At 46.3% G+C, this 17428-nt stretch overlaps 1 protein-coding gene across 6 annotated transcripts in view; it reads right to left on the bottom strand.

Annotated features, from left to right (window-relative positions):
- ppfia2 (PTPRF interacting protein alpha 2) overlaps positions 1 to 17428 on the bottom strand; it is a 102498-nt gene that overhangs the window by 3874 nt on the left and 81196 nt on the right. For 4 of the 6 annotated variants that reach the window (XM_061073475.1, XM_061073482.1, XM_061073468.1 and 1 more), the window contains 17 exons: positions 17025 to 17246; positions 15878 to 16024; positions 14334 to 14468; positions 13487 to 13570; positions 12532 to 12663; positions 12378 to 12440; positions 11948 to 12039; positions 11736 to 11868; positions 10980 to 11197; positions 9741 to 9981; positions 8881 to 8910; positions 8624 to 8754; positions 8279 to 8421; positions 8064 to 8163; positions 4564 to 4645; positions 3855 to 4055; positions 1351 to 1417 (listed from right to left, as the gene is read on the bottom strand). In XM_061073475.1, coding sequence (XP_060929458.1) covers positions 1351 to 1417; positions 3855 to 4055; positions 4564 to 4645; positions 8064 to 8163; positions 8279 to 8421; positions 8624 to 8754; positions 8881 to 8910; positions 9741 to 9981; positions 10980 to 11197; positions 11736 to 11868; positions 11948 to 12039; positions 12378 to 12440; positions 12532 to 12663; positions 13487 to 13570; positions 14334 to 14468; positions 15878 to 16024; positions 17025 to 17246 — 2221 coding nt within the window. Of the gene's footprint in view, positions 1 to 1350; positions 1418 to 3850; positions 4056 to 4563; positions 4646 to 8063; positions 8164 to 8278; positions 8422 to 8623; positions 8755 to 8880; positions 8911 to 9740; positions 9982 to 10979; positions 11198 to 11735; positions 11869 to 11947; positions 12040 to 12377; positions 12441 to 12531; positions 12664 to 13486; positions 13571 to 14333; positions 14469 to 15877; positions 16025 to 17024; positions 17247 to 17428 lie in introns of all 6 variants that reach the window. The other 2 variants (XM_061073486.1, XM_061073493.1) reach the window with 1 other exon arrangement.

Below are 17428 nucleotides of genomic sequence, written 5' to 3'. Positions count from 1 at the left end.
TGAACCAAACCAACAACACATTGCATGCTGAATTAATCGCCAATTTAAGCAGGGCTGGTTTTACGTTGCTACTGTCAGATATCTGCTGCACAATACTATGATGTTACCCAGTGTCGAGTTGGTTGTCTAACTCCTACGTCTATAAGAAAACCAGACAACAGAAGAAAACTTTCCTCTTCCCAAACCTTTAAATATATCCACAAGCAGCTTTCAAGACACAGTAAATAGCTCGGGGTAACTGTTGAGTAGAGGAAAAAAGGAGAAATAGCTCAAAACTAAATGGCATCTGAATTGGCCTCAGGGGGCCTCTCTTACTCTCAGATGTTGTCCGACCCAACAGTTTGCATTTGTGGAAGAAAGGATCCTAATGGACTAAAATGCTGTCCGTGAAAAAAAAAGGTACAAGATTGGCCTTTTAGGTTTGTTGTTCCTCAAACCAGATAGGAGGTTCAGAATATCTGCCGTACGTCTATAATACATGTTGATGTCTAGCAGATGGCATTGAAATAAGGTAGTAACCTATATGTTTTACATTCAGTCGTGTATGATAATTAAAACCCAACATAAAGACAGTTTCTTACCCTCAGTATGGATGGAAAAACCTAAATACTCTTTGTTTTCATTTGTGTTTGCGTTTAGTCTTTTTTTCTGTAGAAGCGAATCCTGCATTTCACGTCTTGCTTCTTCAGGATGACTTATCACAGCTGGATGTCAAGAGCAAGAAGCTTTTAAAGATCTGCTGTATATTGAGTTTGTTTTTTTGTTTGGGTTTTATCAGCTTAGTCAACAGGATCAAACTTATTCTGAAACATTAAAGTTGTACATATATAGAGCTTGTGTGTATCATTAAAAACAGCAGCGCTTCTAGGGACAACAGGGGCTCCAGGCAAAAGGAACCAGGGGGGGTCTTCATTGGACCAGAACCAAACCCCCCCCTTCACTGTCCGTACACATCAATAATAGTAAAGTGCTAAAGTTAAACTTCAATCTTCAACCAAACCTCTAAAGTTCTGACGTGTTTGTCAGAAGGTTCAAGACGTGGGGCCTCATTAGGGGGTTTCTGACTGTGGTGTCGTTACAGTTGCCTTTAAAAAGCTGAATTTTGTTCTTGGGGCCGTTCTCAGCAACCCCTCATTAAACAATAGGCTTCTAAACCTAAACTAAATTATTCCTTAAGTCTTAAAGTTGACTAGATCCACGTCCACAGGTCACCGACGGGGTTAATCCAACGCATGCCTCCTCTATCAGTCACCACCGGGGTCCAGCTTCATTTAGTCCATTTAATATGCACACACACACACGACTGGTAGAGGTAGAGAAGGGGTGAGCGGGTGAGGGACACAGGGGGACTGACCGTTTTAGAGGGGGCTGCCATGGTCTCCATCTCCTCATGGGTCAGCCATACATTGCCTGACGCCTACAGGGGGCAGAGCCCAAGAGACAGAGCAGCAGCAGCAGCAGCAGCAGCAGGGTTGGTAGTAGAGGTCCGGCAGGAGGGGCAAGCAGTGTTAAAGAAGAAGAGCAGCACCACTGTAAGCCAATAGTGTTAAAGCATCACAGTCAGATGATGACCTGGCCCCTGAACCCACCGGGGGTCAAAGGGCAAATACAGAGAAACAAAAAAAAAACACAAACAGAACTGGGCACGGGAACAATCTTCAGCTACAGACTGTGCAGGACGAACACAGATAACAAACGACAGAGGCCATGCACAACGAGACAGAGCGGACGAGTTAGTACCGAGGACGACAACACACACACAAGTGCTCCTCTGCAGCTGGGAAGGTCCTGTCAGGCAAATTACAGAGAAACAACCTGGACTCTAGAGGTGTTAGCCATGACGTCATGTTTATCTCTATCTGCCACTGAGGAGATCTGTGATTGTTGATTATTAACCAATTGTTAACACCAATCGCAATATCCTAGATTTCTGCTTTGTCAATTAAATGGATTAAAAAAATTTAAGGCATTCAGAGCTCACAGCAGTTTTACTGTTTTACCATTATGTCCTAATAGACGGATAATAGACAGATTTCTAAAACATGGTGGCAAAATCCCAAAGTTCACAGATTTTTCTTTTTTTGTAATTTGTGTGAATAACCCTTTTAATGCTTATACTACTTAATTATTGTCCACATTGTTGTTTCATCGCGGCGGCGGTCAAGATGCCAGAGACTGTAAATAAAGATGGACGACAAATCGCCCCCCCTGGTGGCTGGCTGCTGTTGAAGTCATAAACCCTGCCTCTTCCTCCATGTAAGTGGAAGGGACATCGACCAAACTAAAAAATTGAATCTCACATAATTTTCACACTGATGTACAAGTGTTCATGTTTGTGTTTAGTTTTGTTTTACGTCATGAGCTTGTGTATGGGCGGGACTTTGATACCAAGGCTCCACACCAGGATCATCTCGCTCAACAGAAATATCTTTGCTTCATGTTTGTGTAGCGGGAGGAGGCAGAACATGTCGTCCATCTTTTTTTTTTACAGTCAATGGTATGAACAGTATATTGGTGCAGCCACAGACATGGCAGCAGTGGTGGACTTGATGCACGAGGAGGTTTCTGAACGAGCGCTTCCTTCCCCTCTCTCAGTTTCCTACTCGGACAAACACTACAAGGTCAGTTAACTCGATTGTGACAACAGGCAGAAGCCCCGTCACGGTCGGGGGAGTTTGTCGCATGCACTGTAATGAAAATTTCATGAGGTGGGGACAGTGGAGCCAAGTGGCAGAGGAGAGGGTGAGGTAAAGAGAGGGAGACACCGGGGAGGAGGGGGAGAGGGAGAACCAGGAGCTTGTGAGTGATGGCGGCTTCATGCAGAGATGTGATTGTTAAAAAGAAAACTTCTGGGTTTATATATCTAAGAGCACAGAACGTGTCGTGTCTGTGATGTATGGTCTGTGCCCCTCCAGTATGAAGCTCATTCGTCCTCGCTCCGCTATCGTTAAGGAGTCCTCAGAGACCAGGTGCAATTACCATGACAACAGGGAGCAACTGGAGAGCTACACACTGGTGCAATGTTTTGCACACCAGGCCGTCAGCGACTCCCACTGTCATACACAAGCACCGACTACGGGGATAAAAATAAGAGTATCACTGACACGTGGGCTGGGAGTTTAATATTATTGTTATTACGTCGCCGCCGGCGCCACTTCCCTTCCTGTCACCCACCCACACGGGTGTCGCCCATGTGTGCGGGAGTCGTGCATGTGAGCAGAGAGGACGTTCAGTCGTGGGAACAGTTGGCAGAGCTGCTTTGGAGGAAGACATTAAACTCTGTGGTTTACATTAAACATCACCTGCCTGTTAGCTTAGCATTAAGAGGCTAAACTGTGACTCAATGCAACAGAACGTCTAAAGCAAACTAATTAAACAATGTTTAAAATCTTTTATCCAGATTAAACAAAATAATTCATCTTTACTTCTCTTTCAGGTATCACTGACTGACCTTCTATACTTTCAGAAAATATTTAATACAGTGTTTGTTCTTGTGATTCAGAGTTTCATGGTGCAACTTAAAAACTCTCTCCTTCTTATTATAGGTTGGAGGACAGTGTACACGCCAAAGTCAGTGATTGGACATATCGATCGGTCCCCAACAAAGTTATTAACTATGTTATTGTCAATAAACAGAATCTGAAAAAGATATGAGCTTGTAAGGAGCCGTTTCTCATCTTCCACTCTTAATGCTAAGCTAATCAGCCTGCTATCGTAACATCTTACAAGCAAATTTCCCAAAGTATTCTCTGAGAGTCTCAAATGAAACCTCTCCTTCCTCCAAACGACTCCTGTTTCTGGACGACTGAACTTTCTCTCCGTGTCCGTCACGTTTTTTTCCCGGTTGGACTCACGGTTCTCGAAGTGGGCGGGGCTGAGGGGCTGGTGAGGGAGACCATTTCCTGGATGGCCAGGCGGAGCTTGAGCCGGTGCAGCGGGTTGCTGATGCCGATCTCCCTCTGGATCTCCGTGTCGGAGAGCGCCGACATGATGGCGCCGCTCTTCACGTTGGCTCGACACGCCGCCACGTACCACGCCGGCATCCCCAACCACAGCTTGACCACACAGACGGGAGAGGAAACAAGGGAGACACGGAATGTTAAGTTTAGTTTATTCATTACTTCAAGACAAAGAATAAGGTGAACATTTTTGAAAGGGAAAGAAATTAAGTGTTAATTTCCTTTCCTAATTAACTATCCCTGGAAACACTGAATTCTTATTATCTAACATTAAAACAGTCTGTTATGTTGTTAACAAATACTGAAGGCTGTAAATATATAACCATCAGGTGCATTAATCTCAACATTCATGTGGGAGATAAATAGGTTCATGATTTGGCTCGTGGCTGTACATCCTCCTCTCAACAATAGGGGGCAGTAGTGTTTCTACATGTTTCCCCTTTCTTCTCCAAAACTCATCATAAGTTGTTGGGAGTGTCATTTTGATTCATCACCAGTGAAGTTCTAACTCTCATTATTGTAACCCCTCAATAATAAACTCAAAGAATTGCAGCAGCAATATAAAAGTGCAGCGATGAATAAAGAACGATTTGTCTTTTCTTACCTCCAGCCAGGCGACGACAGTTGGGCCGTCCCATTGGGCGAAAGGTAAACCCTTTCTCCTGGCATCCTCCAATAGCTCGTGTCTGAGGGCGGGGCACAGAGGAGAGCAGGTGTGAGCACGTGAAGCTGTGCATTGTCATAAGCACACATTTAAAAACAGCTTCATCTTCATCCCTCATTCAACATCCTCATCCCTGCACAGTGTGAAAACCTGCAGCAATACAGTGTGTGTGTCTGTACACACAACATGAACGAGAGCAAGAGACTCACACACGTTTCATCTCACATGAAGAGCTGGACAGGGCATTGTTTTATCATTCATCCCTCGAGAGTGGAGCACACACACACACAGACACACAGTCAGACACACAAACACACCCTGTAGCTACATCCTGCTGTTAACATTGTCCCCGTCATATTTCTGTATTTTTCAAATTTTAGAAGGACACAATCAAATCTGGTGAGGATCATTTGTGCATTTGTCATGATTTGAAGTATTTTTTAAAGGCAGTGATCAGTTTTTAGCAACTGTACGATGACAAATATAACTTTCAGCTGTGTTACAGAATGAATATTAAAATATCTGCCTGAGTTGATTGTGTACATGGTATCTGTATCTGATTTTTGTTTCTCTACGTGCCCTCCGAGTGCCCTGCTCGTATTTTCTATGTAAATTCTTTAAATCTACATATATATATATATATATACATACACAAATGGCTGAAGTTGTGTGTGTCCTCTCTTATCGTAAACACAACACACACACACCAGCAGGACACTATGTTCCAGTAGCGGCTCAGTGAAGTCGGACACTTAACCGCTGCTCTGCTCATCCCAGTTCAGCCACTCAGGGCTTATTCTGCTGAGCGAGATTTTTCTTTCGCTGCACTGTTACTTTGCAGTTTGTGAATAATGCAGCAGGGCTTTTTTTTTTTAAAGGAACTTTTCCTCTCGTTTTCTGGGCTCTGCTCCACGCCCCCCCCCCAGCAGGTGCTGGAGTGTAACTGGAGAGGGGAGATGTTTGTCTCGCCTCACTTTCGAGAGCCGACCTGCTCGACACGATGCAAATTGCACCTTATCGACGACGAGCGGCGGATAGGCGCTCGCAGTCGCTTGTGTCCAATCCTCCCACACTCGCAGAAAACTGATAAACAGGCCTGACAAGCTGAGGACACACTCACACCCACACATACAAACAATGCCACTTCTTATTCTATTTAGCGAACACATTTCATAACGGATAAAAAAAAAACTGAGTCAACAACCCATTCCCTGAGTATGTTGTCAAAGATCTTGACAAATGGAAGGAGTGGGCTTTCGTAATAACATGATAACACGTAGCGCTCGCGGTGAAAGGCCACTTAAATACAGGTGACAGGAGAAATGTGTTCATCCAAACACAACCGGGTACATTCACTGTCTATCGCCGGGGAGATAGCTCATGTTTTATGTTCAGGTCGGGTCTAATGCATGGAGAATTATACATCCACTGAACATAGCTGGGGGGAGAAGGGGAAGTAAGGAAACAGTTATGATCAAATCATACAAACAAAAACCACATTCCCATAACCAGAAAAATGCAGCTGGTTATTTCACACAAATAGAGAGAAAGACACGTGTAAGGAGAGGAAGACATTCCGGGGTTTTGAAAAATTGGACCCCAGTGTGTGTGTGTTTTTTTTTTTTTTTTTAGCGGCGGGCACATTCTCTGTCCAGCCAAGGATGCAGCTGCGGAAACTGAACTGTAGAAAGGGGGGGAAGAAACGTCTTCAGATGGTAAATGAAGAAGGAAAGAAAGAAAGAAAGAAAGCAATTGTGCTCTTAACAGCCATGGAGGAGAGAGAGAGAGAAAGAGAGAGATAAGTAGATAAAGAGACGTCAGCTTTGGCACTGGTCATTCAGGAGAGGAGGGGGAGGGGGAGGGGGGGGGCAACAGGATGTGGCGGACAGACAGGAGAGATGGCAGACAGGGCGGTGTATGGCTGAGACAGTTTTCATTATCCAGGAGCTCAGTTTCACATCCTCACAACTTACCCGCTTTTGTAAGAGTCAGAGGGTGATGAGAGGGAGAGGAGGGGGAGGAGAGGAAGAGAGAGAGAGAGAGAGAGAGAGAGAGAGAGAGAGAGAGAGAGAGAGAGAGAGAGCGAGAGAGCAAGAGTGAGAGAGAGAGAGAGAGAGAGAGAGAGAGAGAGAGAGAGAGAGAGAGAGAGAGAGAGAGAGAGAGAGAGAGAGAGAGAGAAAGAGAAAGAGAAAGAGAGAGAGAGAGAGCGACGGAGGGGGAGACAAAAGTACACACATGTTAATGAGTTAATTGTCATTTTAAACCGCATGGATCCAGACAAAAAAAAACAACGCACACACTCGCACGCAGTCGCACACGTAGACGTCACAATGGAAAGGCATTCGTTTTGCAGGAGCATCTGTAGACCAGTCCAAACAGGTTGTCTTCTACAATGCAGTCCTGACCACGTGGCGTGCAGCAGAGGAAATGAGGAATGCACCGGAAACACAGCAAGGCCCCGCCCACAACCCCCCCGCCCCTCGCCGTCCATGACCTCACATTCAAATGCTCCGTTTACATTCACATATTTGTGGTTGAAGGGAGGAAAACAAAACAAAGCCCCACAATGAGACCACAGCGGTATTGATCGACCCCAAGATGCTGAAATGGAAAATAGTGCAGGCAGCTTAATGGCATGCAGCGTGGAGGAGGCGCCAAGATGCAAGATGGCGGCGGCGGTGGGTGGTGGGGGCGTGGCCTTAATCCCCGGACACTGCTATGAAGGAAGTCGGCGCGGTGGAAGAGAAAACATCACGTTTGTCAACATAGCGAAGGAAAACAATACTCGCTATTGATCGACTTCACCGGGGGGGGGCAAAGTTATTGGTCATGACAAGTCAATGTGCACTTCGAGCAAATGACATCCATCATTTGGCACTGGGGCAAATGGGCAAATGCACGCACACACACACAGACGGACACACGCACACACACACACACTCCGTCTGAAAGATAGAGAAGAGATATCCCCCCCCCCCTGTTTTCTTTCTAGAGGGCAGAACACCCCCGACCTGGCAGCGAGCGGAATCTACGTGTCGGGAAACCACCTCCAAATATACGAAGCAGCTTTGTGAGATTAATCGTCTTCTCTGCTCGGGATCAATACTCTGACTTTGGCTGTGCGTCTGAACACAGAGGAGCTGATCTCTGCTGCTGGATGCTGGTCCGGCTCCGGCTGCTCTATCGACCCGGCTCCCGGTGCTGTGGTGTTACATATGGTTAGAGCACAGCCAATGTTCACGCACAAGAAGACGTGAAGAGGAACAGGACGTGGACAGACGCTAAAGCTACGATTTGTTTATCCTCCAGCCGGATGACCTCCAGACAGGATTCTCCTAAATACGATGAGCCACTTTGTAAAGAGACTATACTGCCAGTGGGGACATTTCTGTTCTGAGGACCACTGAGAAGGGGCGGGGTCCACTTGAATGACAGCTTACTTCTTTTTCATCCTGCGGTCCTTCTCAGCCTGAGTCCCCAGCTTCCCCAGGCCCAGGTCCTGGCCGGCCATGTCCGGGTCCATCATGGTCGCTGATGAACAGAAGAACGCAGGTTGTTTTGAGACGTGCTACGTGAATAAAAAGATATTTATAGAACCTCCGCGAGCAGCACTCACCTTGCGGATCCACCATGACGTGTCTGTGCGCCATGTGAGCCATCCGGCCTTTCTCCTTCTTGCCGAACAGCCGCCCGATGGATGACTTGATGCCCTTCTTCTTCGGCTGCTTGTGGAGGGAGTCTTGGCTGCTGGCGACGCTGCTCAGGGCGCTGGCCTCAGCCTCCAGGGAGGCCACCATCCTGAGGACGAGCACGAGACCACATGTTTGAGAGGCCATTTCTCAAAAGGTCACAACGTGTTGATAGATGATGAAAACAGACGTTTCTCAGACCTTTAAACCTCCATGTTTTTTTTACATTTCTGCTTCATACTGTTTCTTTGCTCTGCAGTTTTACATTTTTTAACCCAATGAGCTTTATCTTCCGTGCAGCTGACACCTACCCTCGTGCGTCATTGTGCGAGGAGGCTGGCAGTGTGTGTGTCATTCGGACTGTGCGTGGCGTTGGAGGGGGGGATGTCTCACACTTGATGGTGGCCTTGTCCTCGTGGCCGTCCTCGTCCACCGCTGCGATCTGGGAGACGAGGACACACAGAAAAGAAAATACACGGAACATGAGTCTAATGAAGCATCTTATTTATCCAGTGAGGATAAAGAAGTTGTGTAGAAACGGTGTCATATTAAAAATCACAAGACGCACCTTTCTCCTGTGTTTCCTCAGATCACTGGGCTGTTGGATGTGAAAAGGAAAAGACAACCGTCAATATCCTCATGTTGAAGAAGGGACAGAAACAAATGAGAGACGATTGGCTCCTTGGTCAGAACATCATGAACCATTAGATGCTCATGAGCCTTCAACTGATACCAGAGCATCAATTCACAGATCGATACCAGAGGGACGGACGCAGATTGGACAACAAATCATTTGACCGATCAATGATAAAATCACATTCCTTTGAGAGACGCCTGGAAAAAAACAAAGAACTCATCCCCTCACATCCTGGGATGTGGAGGCGGGTGTGAATATTTTTATCTTTACAGTCTTCCCCCCTTGTTGGGCTCATGTGGAGCGTTTGAGCCTCAGGTCATTGTAGAGAGGAATTCATCTGATTGTCTATTCTAAGAGATGTATGTGTGTGTGTGTGTGTGTGTGTGTGTGTGTGTGTGTGTGTGTGTGTGTGTGTGTGTACGCCACCACCCTGTGACACCTGCACCATGACAGCTGACGGAGAAGAACACTCTCTGTTCACGACATTCCTCTGCACGCAGATTTAATGCAGCAAGTCTTCAAAGATTAATGTCTTTACTGTACAGCCGAGCACGCAGAGAAACTGTAAACCTCAGACAGGAGAGCTGCACGTGCTGCAGGGAAGACCATAAAACATCTACTGATGAACTCTCTGACCCTATACTGTGAAGTTTTTACCTCAAACTTCACGTCATAGTGTAATATGGCGTCAAAAAGCACATAAAAAGCTCATAGCATTTATACTGTTGCTCCTTAAATCACCACAATCCAAGAGGGTCTGAAGAAGATTCTGATATTCGGTCAGAACTCACCAGTGTCATGACCCCCATCCGCTCCATGTCCCGAGCAGGACTCCGGGAGTCGAGTTTGGGGGTGGAGTGTCCGCTGGGTGGGGAGGAGGAGGCCAGGGAGGAGGCGGTGGCCGAGGCAGTGATGGAGGCTCCGTGGTGGTGCATTCGGGCCAGGTTGAGCCCCTCCAGGCTGACGCTGGCCACGCGGTTCTCGATCTCCTCCGCCCGCAGCTCCGTGGACTCCTTCTCCTCCTGGATCAGCCTGGGACACGGAGAGAGGAAGAGGAGGAGGAGGAGGAGAAGGAGGAGGAGAAGGAGGAGAAGGAGGAAGTGGAGGAGGAGGAGGAGGTGGAGGAGGAGACGTGGTGAAAAGCTGCTGGTGGGTTTGATGCCTTGTGTGTTATTGTAAATATCTTAACAGCTGAAATATAAGTGATGCGATGTGGTGTTAAGCTGTGCATCATCCTGGATTAGACTGATCAGTGACACCATGACCGAGTTTATCTACAAGAGGCTTTGGATGTGGATTCCTGGAGATTTGCATCTAATTCCAGTAAATGAGACAAACTAATTAAAGTCCACAGACAAAAAAAAAGGCTGGAAGTCAGGTCATTAGTTTTTAACCCTTTCCCGGGTCCAGGCTTGTAATTAGCTGAGAGCTCAGCACTAGGGATCCAGGATCACTATCTGCCACCAGGTCTGAATTTAAGCTTCCTGAAACTTTGTCTGTGTAGATCAGCGAAGAGCAAACGGCACATTAAGAACCCTTGAAATAAAGAACTCACTGAAATGTGCCCGAGGTTATGAATATGTAGCAGCGCATAATTACAAGCAAGAGGCAGATCGCACTTCCAGAAACGCAGAGTGAAACAGTGTTCGCTCACTGATAAGAAATATTATTTACAGACGATGAGAGAAGTGAAACCTTCGAATGAAAATAAACACGTCTCTAGATCATATGATCATAACGCTGCAGCTTTCTTTCTGCTTCTGGAGGCTCTGACATTAATAAGTGTTATTTGATAGTAGAAGTACACATTTTGAATCCAAGGATGAGATGTAGAAGTACTGCAAAGACGTAATAATACTACATAATAACACCTCAATGTCAGAAACATGAATCCCAAAGGGCTCAGCTTTCTGGGACACCATCTTAAAACCCCATCACGTGCTAAGTGGATTTTGAGCAAAATGGATTAGGAACACAATAAGCAAAGGAAGCAGATCTGGCAATGCGGCTTTTTATATTTTAATTTTCACCGAATCTCCTTGTTGATGGCGTCCAGCTGCTCCTGCAGCATCATGGCCAGGGTTTGTGCGTCGGAGTGGCCGCTGGGCGAGAGCAGGTCCATGGAGCTGAACATCGTTTCCCTGTCGTCGTCGTCGATGTCCGACATCTCGGTGTCGCTCTCGAAGTGGTGACCGCCCAGAACGCCGAGCTGCTGGGAGCGCCACTCGTGCTCGCCCAGGGATTTGGCCTGAACAAGACAGACGTGGACAGACTATGAACATCGTAGTATAGAAATAAACTGCAGAATCCTGTTTATGTTGCATATATTATTGCTGTTTTATTATCTCTTTTATTCTCCTTTTAAATCTGTCTTGAATAAAAATGTTTACAGCTGTGCTTTCTCCTAATCTGTTTTAATAATTTTGTAATGTTTCATTTTAACTTCTTGTTTTAACTGTTTTCTCATCTGTAACTTTTTTATATTTCTGTATCTGTAAAGTTAATTATTAAGGCAGGGACATTTATCTCCTCCCATATATTCTCTTCATATATTTCTGTTAAAACATTCAGATTCTGAAAAGGACAAGATGTTAAATCTGATTTTAGAAACTTTACCAAAGGTTAATTATTTTACCACACAGGCGACTTTTCTCTCAGCTGTTTAATCTTTACAGCCTCAGGCTAACGAGGCAATTTCTACGAGCTGCACCAACATGTATAAGCAGTTAGAGTAGTAGAAGAAGAACAGCGATGGAGGGGCAGACCCAACGGAGTCGCCCACTCACCTTGGTTTCACGCAGACCCATTCGACCTCTCCTCGGCCGGCGGATGACCTTGGCCGAGCGGTAGTGGTCCGACTGGGTTTCAGCCAGAGATCCCAGAGAGAAGCGAAGCTCGGTGGACGTGTCCAGATGAGACCTGAGAGACGAGAGAGACACCGAATCTCGAGTCAAATTCCGGTTCAGTTCCTAAACGAGGATTTTGCTGACAGCCTTACCTTGACAGGCTGGGTTCTGTGAGGGAACCTGTCCTCAGTCTGAACTGGTCGATCTCCGATCTCAGTTTCTCAATCTCCTCTGCTAGATGCGTCTGCAAATAACAGGTTAACAACATGTCAGTGTGTGTGTGTGTCTGTGTGTGTGTGTGATTACAGTGCATCAGCCAGCAGTCATTAGTTCATGTCAACAGTGTCGTGGCTCAGAGCTTGTGGAGCTGATTAAATTCATATTGATGAAACTGACACTCTGATTCTTTCTCTGCTGCTTATGAAATTCATCCCCCCCCCCTGTGCGACAGGAGCTTATGAATATTCAGCGGACGGTTTATAAAAATGTAACTAACTCCAACAACCAACCTCATTATTTCCCAGTTAATAAATACTTAATTAAGGAGACCTTGTGTAAAATGATGAGGGAACATAAACCTACTTTTTCGTGGATGGAGTCCTCGTACTGTTTCCTGTAACCTTCAGAGTCCTGGATCAACACGTTCTGTGAGGAGCAGCGGAGAAAGAAGAGGTGAGGAAATCCAGCCCTGACATTTCATTGAAAGAACTGATCTGTGTTCGTTTGTATATTGAACCTTCTCCTCCAGAGCTGCCATTCTCTCCTTGAGGTGAAGCTGCAGACGCTCGTTGGACTCGGTGAGGAGTCGGTCCACCGTGTCCGACAGCCGCTTGTTGTGCTCCTCGTTCATCTTCTCTCTCTGTCGAGCCTGGAGGCAGAAGCGTATTCGTATTTCAACATAATTATAATGATTATGCAGCAACAATGAAGCCCTTAGCTGTGCCAAATACAACAGAACAGACTTATTTTCAGTTGTAGAATATTTTTAAAAGGCTAGAAGTATTGAAAACAAATTATTATGTAATTAAAGGCAGAGGAAGGCTTAAAGAAGTGAGTAGAACACACATTTTCAGCTTTATATTCCCGTCAGTAATCTCACACCGCGCTTTTAAAGACTGAATTATCTTGATTGACCCCTGGTGGCTGGTTGCAGTAGAGGACATGAACCCTGCCTCCTCCATGTGAGTGCATTGGACATGGAGCAAACCAAAAAGTCAAATCTCACCTCAAATACAATTCTCTCAAAGACTTTTCCGTGGGTAATTTTTATCCCACTTATATTTGTTCAAATGCTCATTTTAAATAGTAACTTGCTGCTATAAAAATGGTGTGAAACATCATGATTGACAGCAGAGACTGACTTGCTTTTTGTTGCTTATTAACAGGACCTCGCTGCCGTGGTTCTGGTTCCAAATTTATCAGAAGCCCAGAAGACTTCTTATTGTACAGCATGAATTAGTCATCCATCTGTATTTACACTTTATGTTGTGAAAACTGTGTTTATCTATGTAAAACGTGACCACGATCAAGTGAAACCATTCTATCAGCAGAGTACGACATAGAAATGATTTGGTGAAGTTTAATCAGTGTCGCCGTGCCAACATGTCAACGTCGCCTCAAGCTGTCACGCTCGTCACCCGAGCGGCCGCCTGGTTAACGGTCGCTGGCACGACGCCTCCGCAGTGACTCACCCGCAGCAGCTCCTGGTTCTTCTCCTCCAGCTGGCACTCCAAGTGCCTCATGCGCTCCTCGATGCTCCCGTGACGCTCCTCCGCCTACACACGGATCACAGCGTAGACAGAACAGAAAGAGGGTACGATGATCTGCCTTGTTTGTGACGGCCGAGAGGGCGACAACCAAAAAAAACAACAACAACAAAACAAAGCAGTGGCAACGACACAAGCCAAAGCCTCTACCCCAAACTCAAAGATGGAGATCTATTGTTTCAAGCATAACTGGAGAGAGAGAGAGAGAGAGAGAGAGAGAGAGAGAGAGAGAGAGAGAGAGAGAGAGAGAGAGAGAGAGAGAGAGAGGGACAGAGAGAGAGCTGGTTGAAACAAAGAGTGACGAGAGGAAAGATGGAGAACGAGGCCACCAAAGGACAGAATGGAGGAGGAGGAGAGCCGCTCCAGCACTGCCAAGTATGAGCTCCAGCCAGAAGAGCCATGCAGCTGTCCTATGCTGGTAGAACAGCCAGAGCAGAGTCCCAGTAAACACGCTCGCCACACAACACTCCAGAGATGAATGGAATCTGCTCCCTGCAGGAGTCGGCAGTAGCTGTGATGCCCTGTGGGTCTACCTTCCTAAGAATGGAGTTCATGTCTTGGAGTTTAGCTTCCATAACAAAGTGATAATCATCGGGGGAGGAAGAGGAGCTGGAGTCGGACTAGGTGGCCGAGGAAGAGGAGAGGGACACGTTGAAACGTCATGACACGACACCATGTGCACACACAACAAATCCAGAGACGAGGGCAAGTGTCAGAATGTGGCAACGTCACGTGTGTTGACATGTGCGTGTGCGTGTGTTTATCTTCCTACCTTTGTGAGGGCCGCTATCCGCTGGGCCAGTTCAGCCTCGACCTCCGGCAGCGTCTCGGCCTTCCTCATGGTCTGCTGGAGCTTCTGCTCGGCCAGCTCCAACCTCTCCTGGAGCTGCCGGTTCTTCTCCTCCATCTGCGCAGAAGCAACATCAGAAGGATAGATGTGACGGAGCAGTCAAGAGCTGTCACAGTAAACTCACTAACTCGCTAACTAGATTGCTACTCGTTCACAGTAAAGGCCTGACAGGAAATATGAAGTGATGCAGCTGTGTCCATATTCCATATTATCAATAAATAAAATTTCATTTCTACAGCCCGTATTCACAAATCACAGTTTGTCTTATAGGACGTCAACAAGCTCGGAAAATGTGCATTAATCAAAATGAAGGGAGAAGATGTTGAGTTTGTTTGTCAGATTAAAAATGTACTTCTAGAAATAAAGGTCTGGTTCTCAAACTAGTCAGTGAGGCTGGTGTAAAAATACAGAATTCACTTTCAATGTGAACCTCTTCACTCTCTTTTCCTGCCGAAGTCTCCCGGTGGGAAACAGAACCACAGATTTCCGTCTCCAGCAGGAGAAAGCGGCCGCTGGCAGTTTGCCTCGACCCGTCTTTCGAAATAGCAACGTGACTGTGAGAATAGCAGCAGCTCTGCACTCGCCAAGAATGACGGAGGCAACTTTTGCTCAGCAGATAACAACGATCGGCCTGATTTTCACATTCAGATACGGCACTTGCCATTAAAAAGATGGGAATAAAAGACCCAACGCTCAGTGACTCTGCTCCTGAAAGCACCGGGGCCTGGCAGCTCAATCTCCGGCTATTAGACCAGAGAGGGCTGGAGCTGTGTCGTGTTGAGTGTCACTTATATTTTGTGTTTGACACCGGGGGAAGCAGGACAGAGTGTTTTTGTTGCACCATCCTCCCAAGCTGCCCTCCTGTCCACGTTCTTTCAGCTCGTCCTGTCGTCCTGTGCTCTTTAACCGATCGTTGCCCGGTGTCTACTTCCTGCTCCTGCGTCTCGTGGCGTCTCCAACTTCTTCTGCTCACGTTAATGTGAAATTCTTTCCTCTCCCTCCAGAGCTCAGCTGGTGCTCGAGCTCGGTGCTCATGAAAATGTCACTCAGCCTTGTATGGCCGGGCAATTTATCTAATTGGCTGCAGTGACTCACTAAGATATCATCAAAAGGAGAATGAATCTGCTCCGTGGTTCGATCGGATCATTCAGCGTTACGACAATTATGAGGACGGGACCGAGCCGAGTGCATCTGCTCAAAGTAAACAGGGTGAAATCGTCAGAGTTCCTTCCCCAGCAGTAATTTCCTCTGACATTATCTGACACAATGTCAAGAGCTTCTCTCAGTGGAGCGGCTCTTAAGCTCACTGACAGAAAATGTCTGAAACAACCGGCTGCATGCAGGCTTCATTCTCCTGGATCCGGTTTAGATGATGGAGAACGTTTGGCTGGGGAACGGCACAAGATCCCAAATCCTGGAAATAAGAAAACACAGAAGCTGCTGGACCGGTCAGTCCCGTTACCGACCTGTCTGAGGAATGCCTCCTTGTTGGCCAGCTCATTCTCCAGTTTGTCGTTGATGTCGTGCACCGAGGTCGACTCGCGCTGGGCCATCAGGTAGCGTTTCTCCAGCGTGACGATCCGCTCCTCCATGTCTTCCTTTTGACACATGGCCTGCACACACACATGCACACGGACACAAACAAGCAAAGTGAGAACATCGCAGGTTCAGCAAAACACAACAAGCATGAGTGTGATCTTCAATATTTGTAATCTAAGCTCCGTCTTGAATTTCAGCTCTTTTGGGTCACAGGTCTTGTATTAAAATGTTAAATAGACTGTATTTATATTGAGTTTTTAAAATGATATCAAAAACTCAAAGCACTTTACACTGTATGTCACAGTTCGGTCTTTTGCCCGGGACCATTGACATTCAAGTTAGTGGACGACCGATCCACAGCCCGCAGAAACAAAATCAAAAACCACAGAACGATATTACACACACACACGAGCTACCTGCAGTGAGCTGAATATAGAGCAGCAGTAATAACATGCAGCCGCTCTGATGAGACCACGTTCTCCTGCCCCACAATCACTGCTCCGGCCCGTTAGCAATCAATAGTGATCTCAGCTCAGAGTCAGAGGAGATCCGCTTCTATTTGTGTACAGTCCACTTCAGAGGCATTCACCTCACATATAGACGCATCGAGTGGGCTCATGATTGCTCGTTATTTCCAGTTTAACACACAAGCATTCATATTTGTCCTTGAAAGTGGCTTCCAGCCGGCTGGTTTTGTGCATATATATATATATATATATATACATAGTTTATTTATAACAATCACCAACTTGTGTTTGATTGTTTCAACATAAAGAATACATGTTTATAAAGGACTCTATACATCTATTTATTTATTTGTACTTAAATAAAGCAGTTTGCATTGATTTGCATTGAATTGTGTGTGTTTGTGTGTGTAAGCGTGTGTTAGTGTGTGTTTGTGTGTGTTAGTGTGTGTGATACTCAGAGACACAGAGGGAGGGAGACTGTGAGTGCGGATGCTAATACAAGCTTTTTTTAGGCCGCCGCCTTCTTTGATGTCTCTCTTGCGACTGTTATTCCCTTTGCAAATATGTGAAAGTGTGTGTTTGAGTGAGTGTGTGTGTGTTGTGTAACCTCTTTGATGTCCCTCTGGTACTTGATGTTCATCTCCTCCGACTTGATGAGGTCCTTGCGGGCGGTCTCCAGCTCCTGCTCCACCTCGGAGACCCGCGAGGAGAGCGAGGACATGCGCTCCTTCATCTGGGCCAGCTCGTAGTTCTGCTTCTCCAGCAGGTCCTGCAGCTCCACCACCTGACTCGCCTCGTGGGCCGACTCCAGGGAGCCGTTGGACAGGCGCTGAGGGGGAGAGACGGGTGAGGAGGGGAGACATAACAAAATCAATATAATCTCCTGTCTGCGAGAAAGAATACTGAGCTTATTAAACTTCAAGAGAAGACGACCAGAAGAGACATTAAAGTTTGAGACTTGAGCGCAAAAAAATCTGAAAAACAAGACAAATGAAGCACAAACTAATTAAG

Source organism: Limanda limanda, chromosome 1 (genome assembly GCF_963576545.1).
Source record: "Limanda limanda chromosome 1, fLimLim1.1, whole genome shotgun sequence".
NCBI lineage: Eukaryota > Metazoa > Chordata > Actinopteri > Pleuronectiformes > Pleuronectidae > Limanda > Limanda limanda.
Note: the sequence above shows the minus strand (reverse complement) of the source record. Positions and strands in the feature narration are given on the sequence as shown.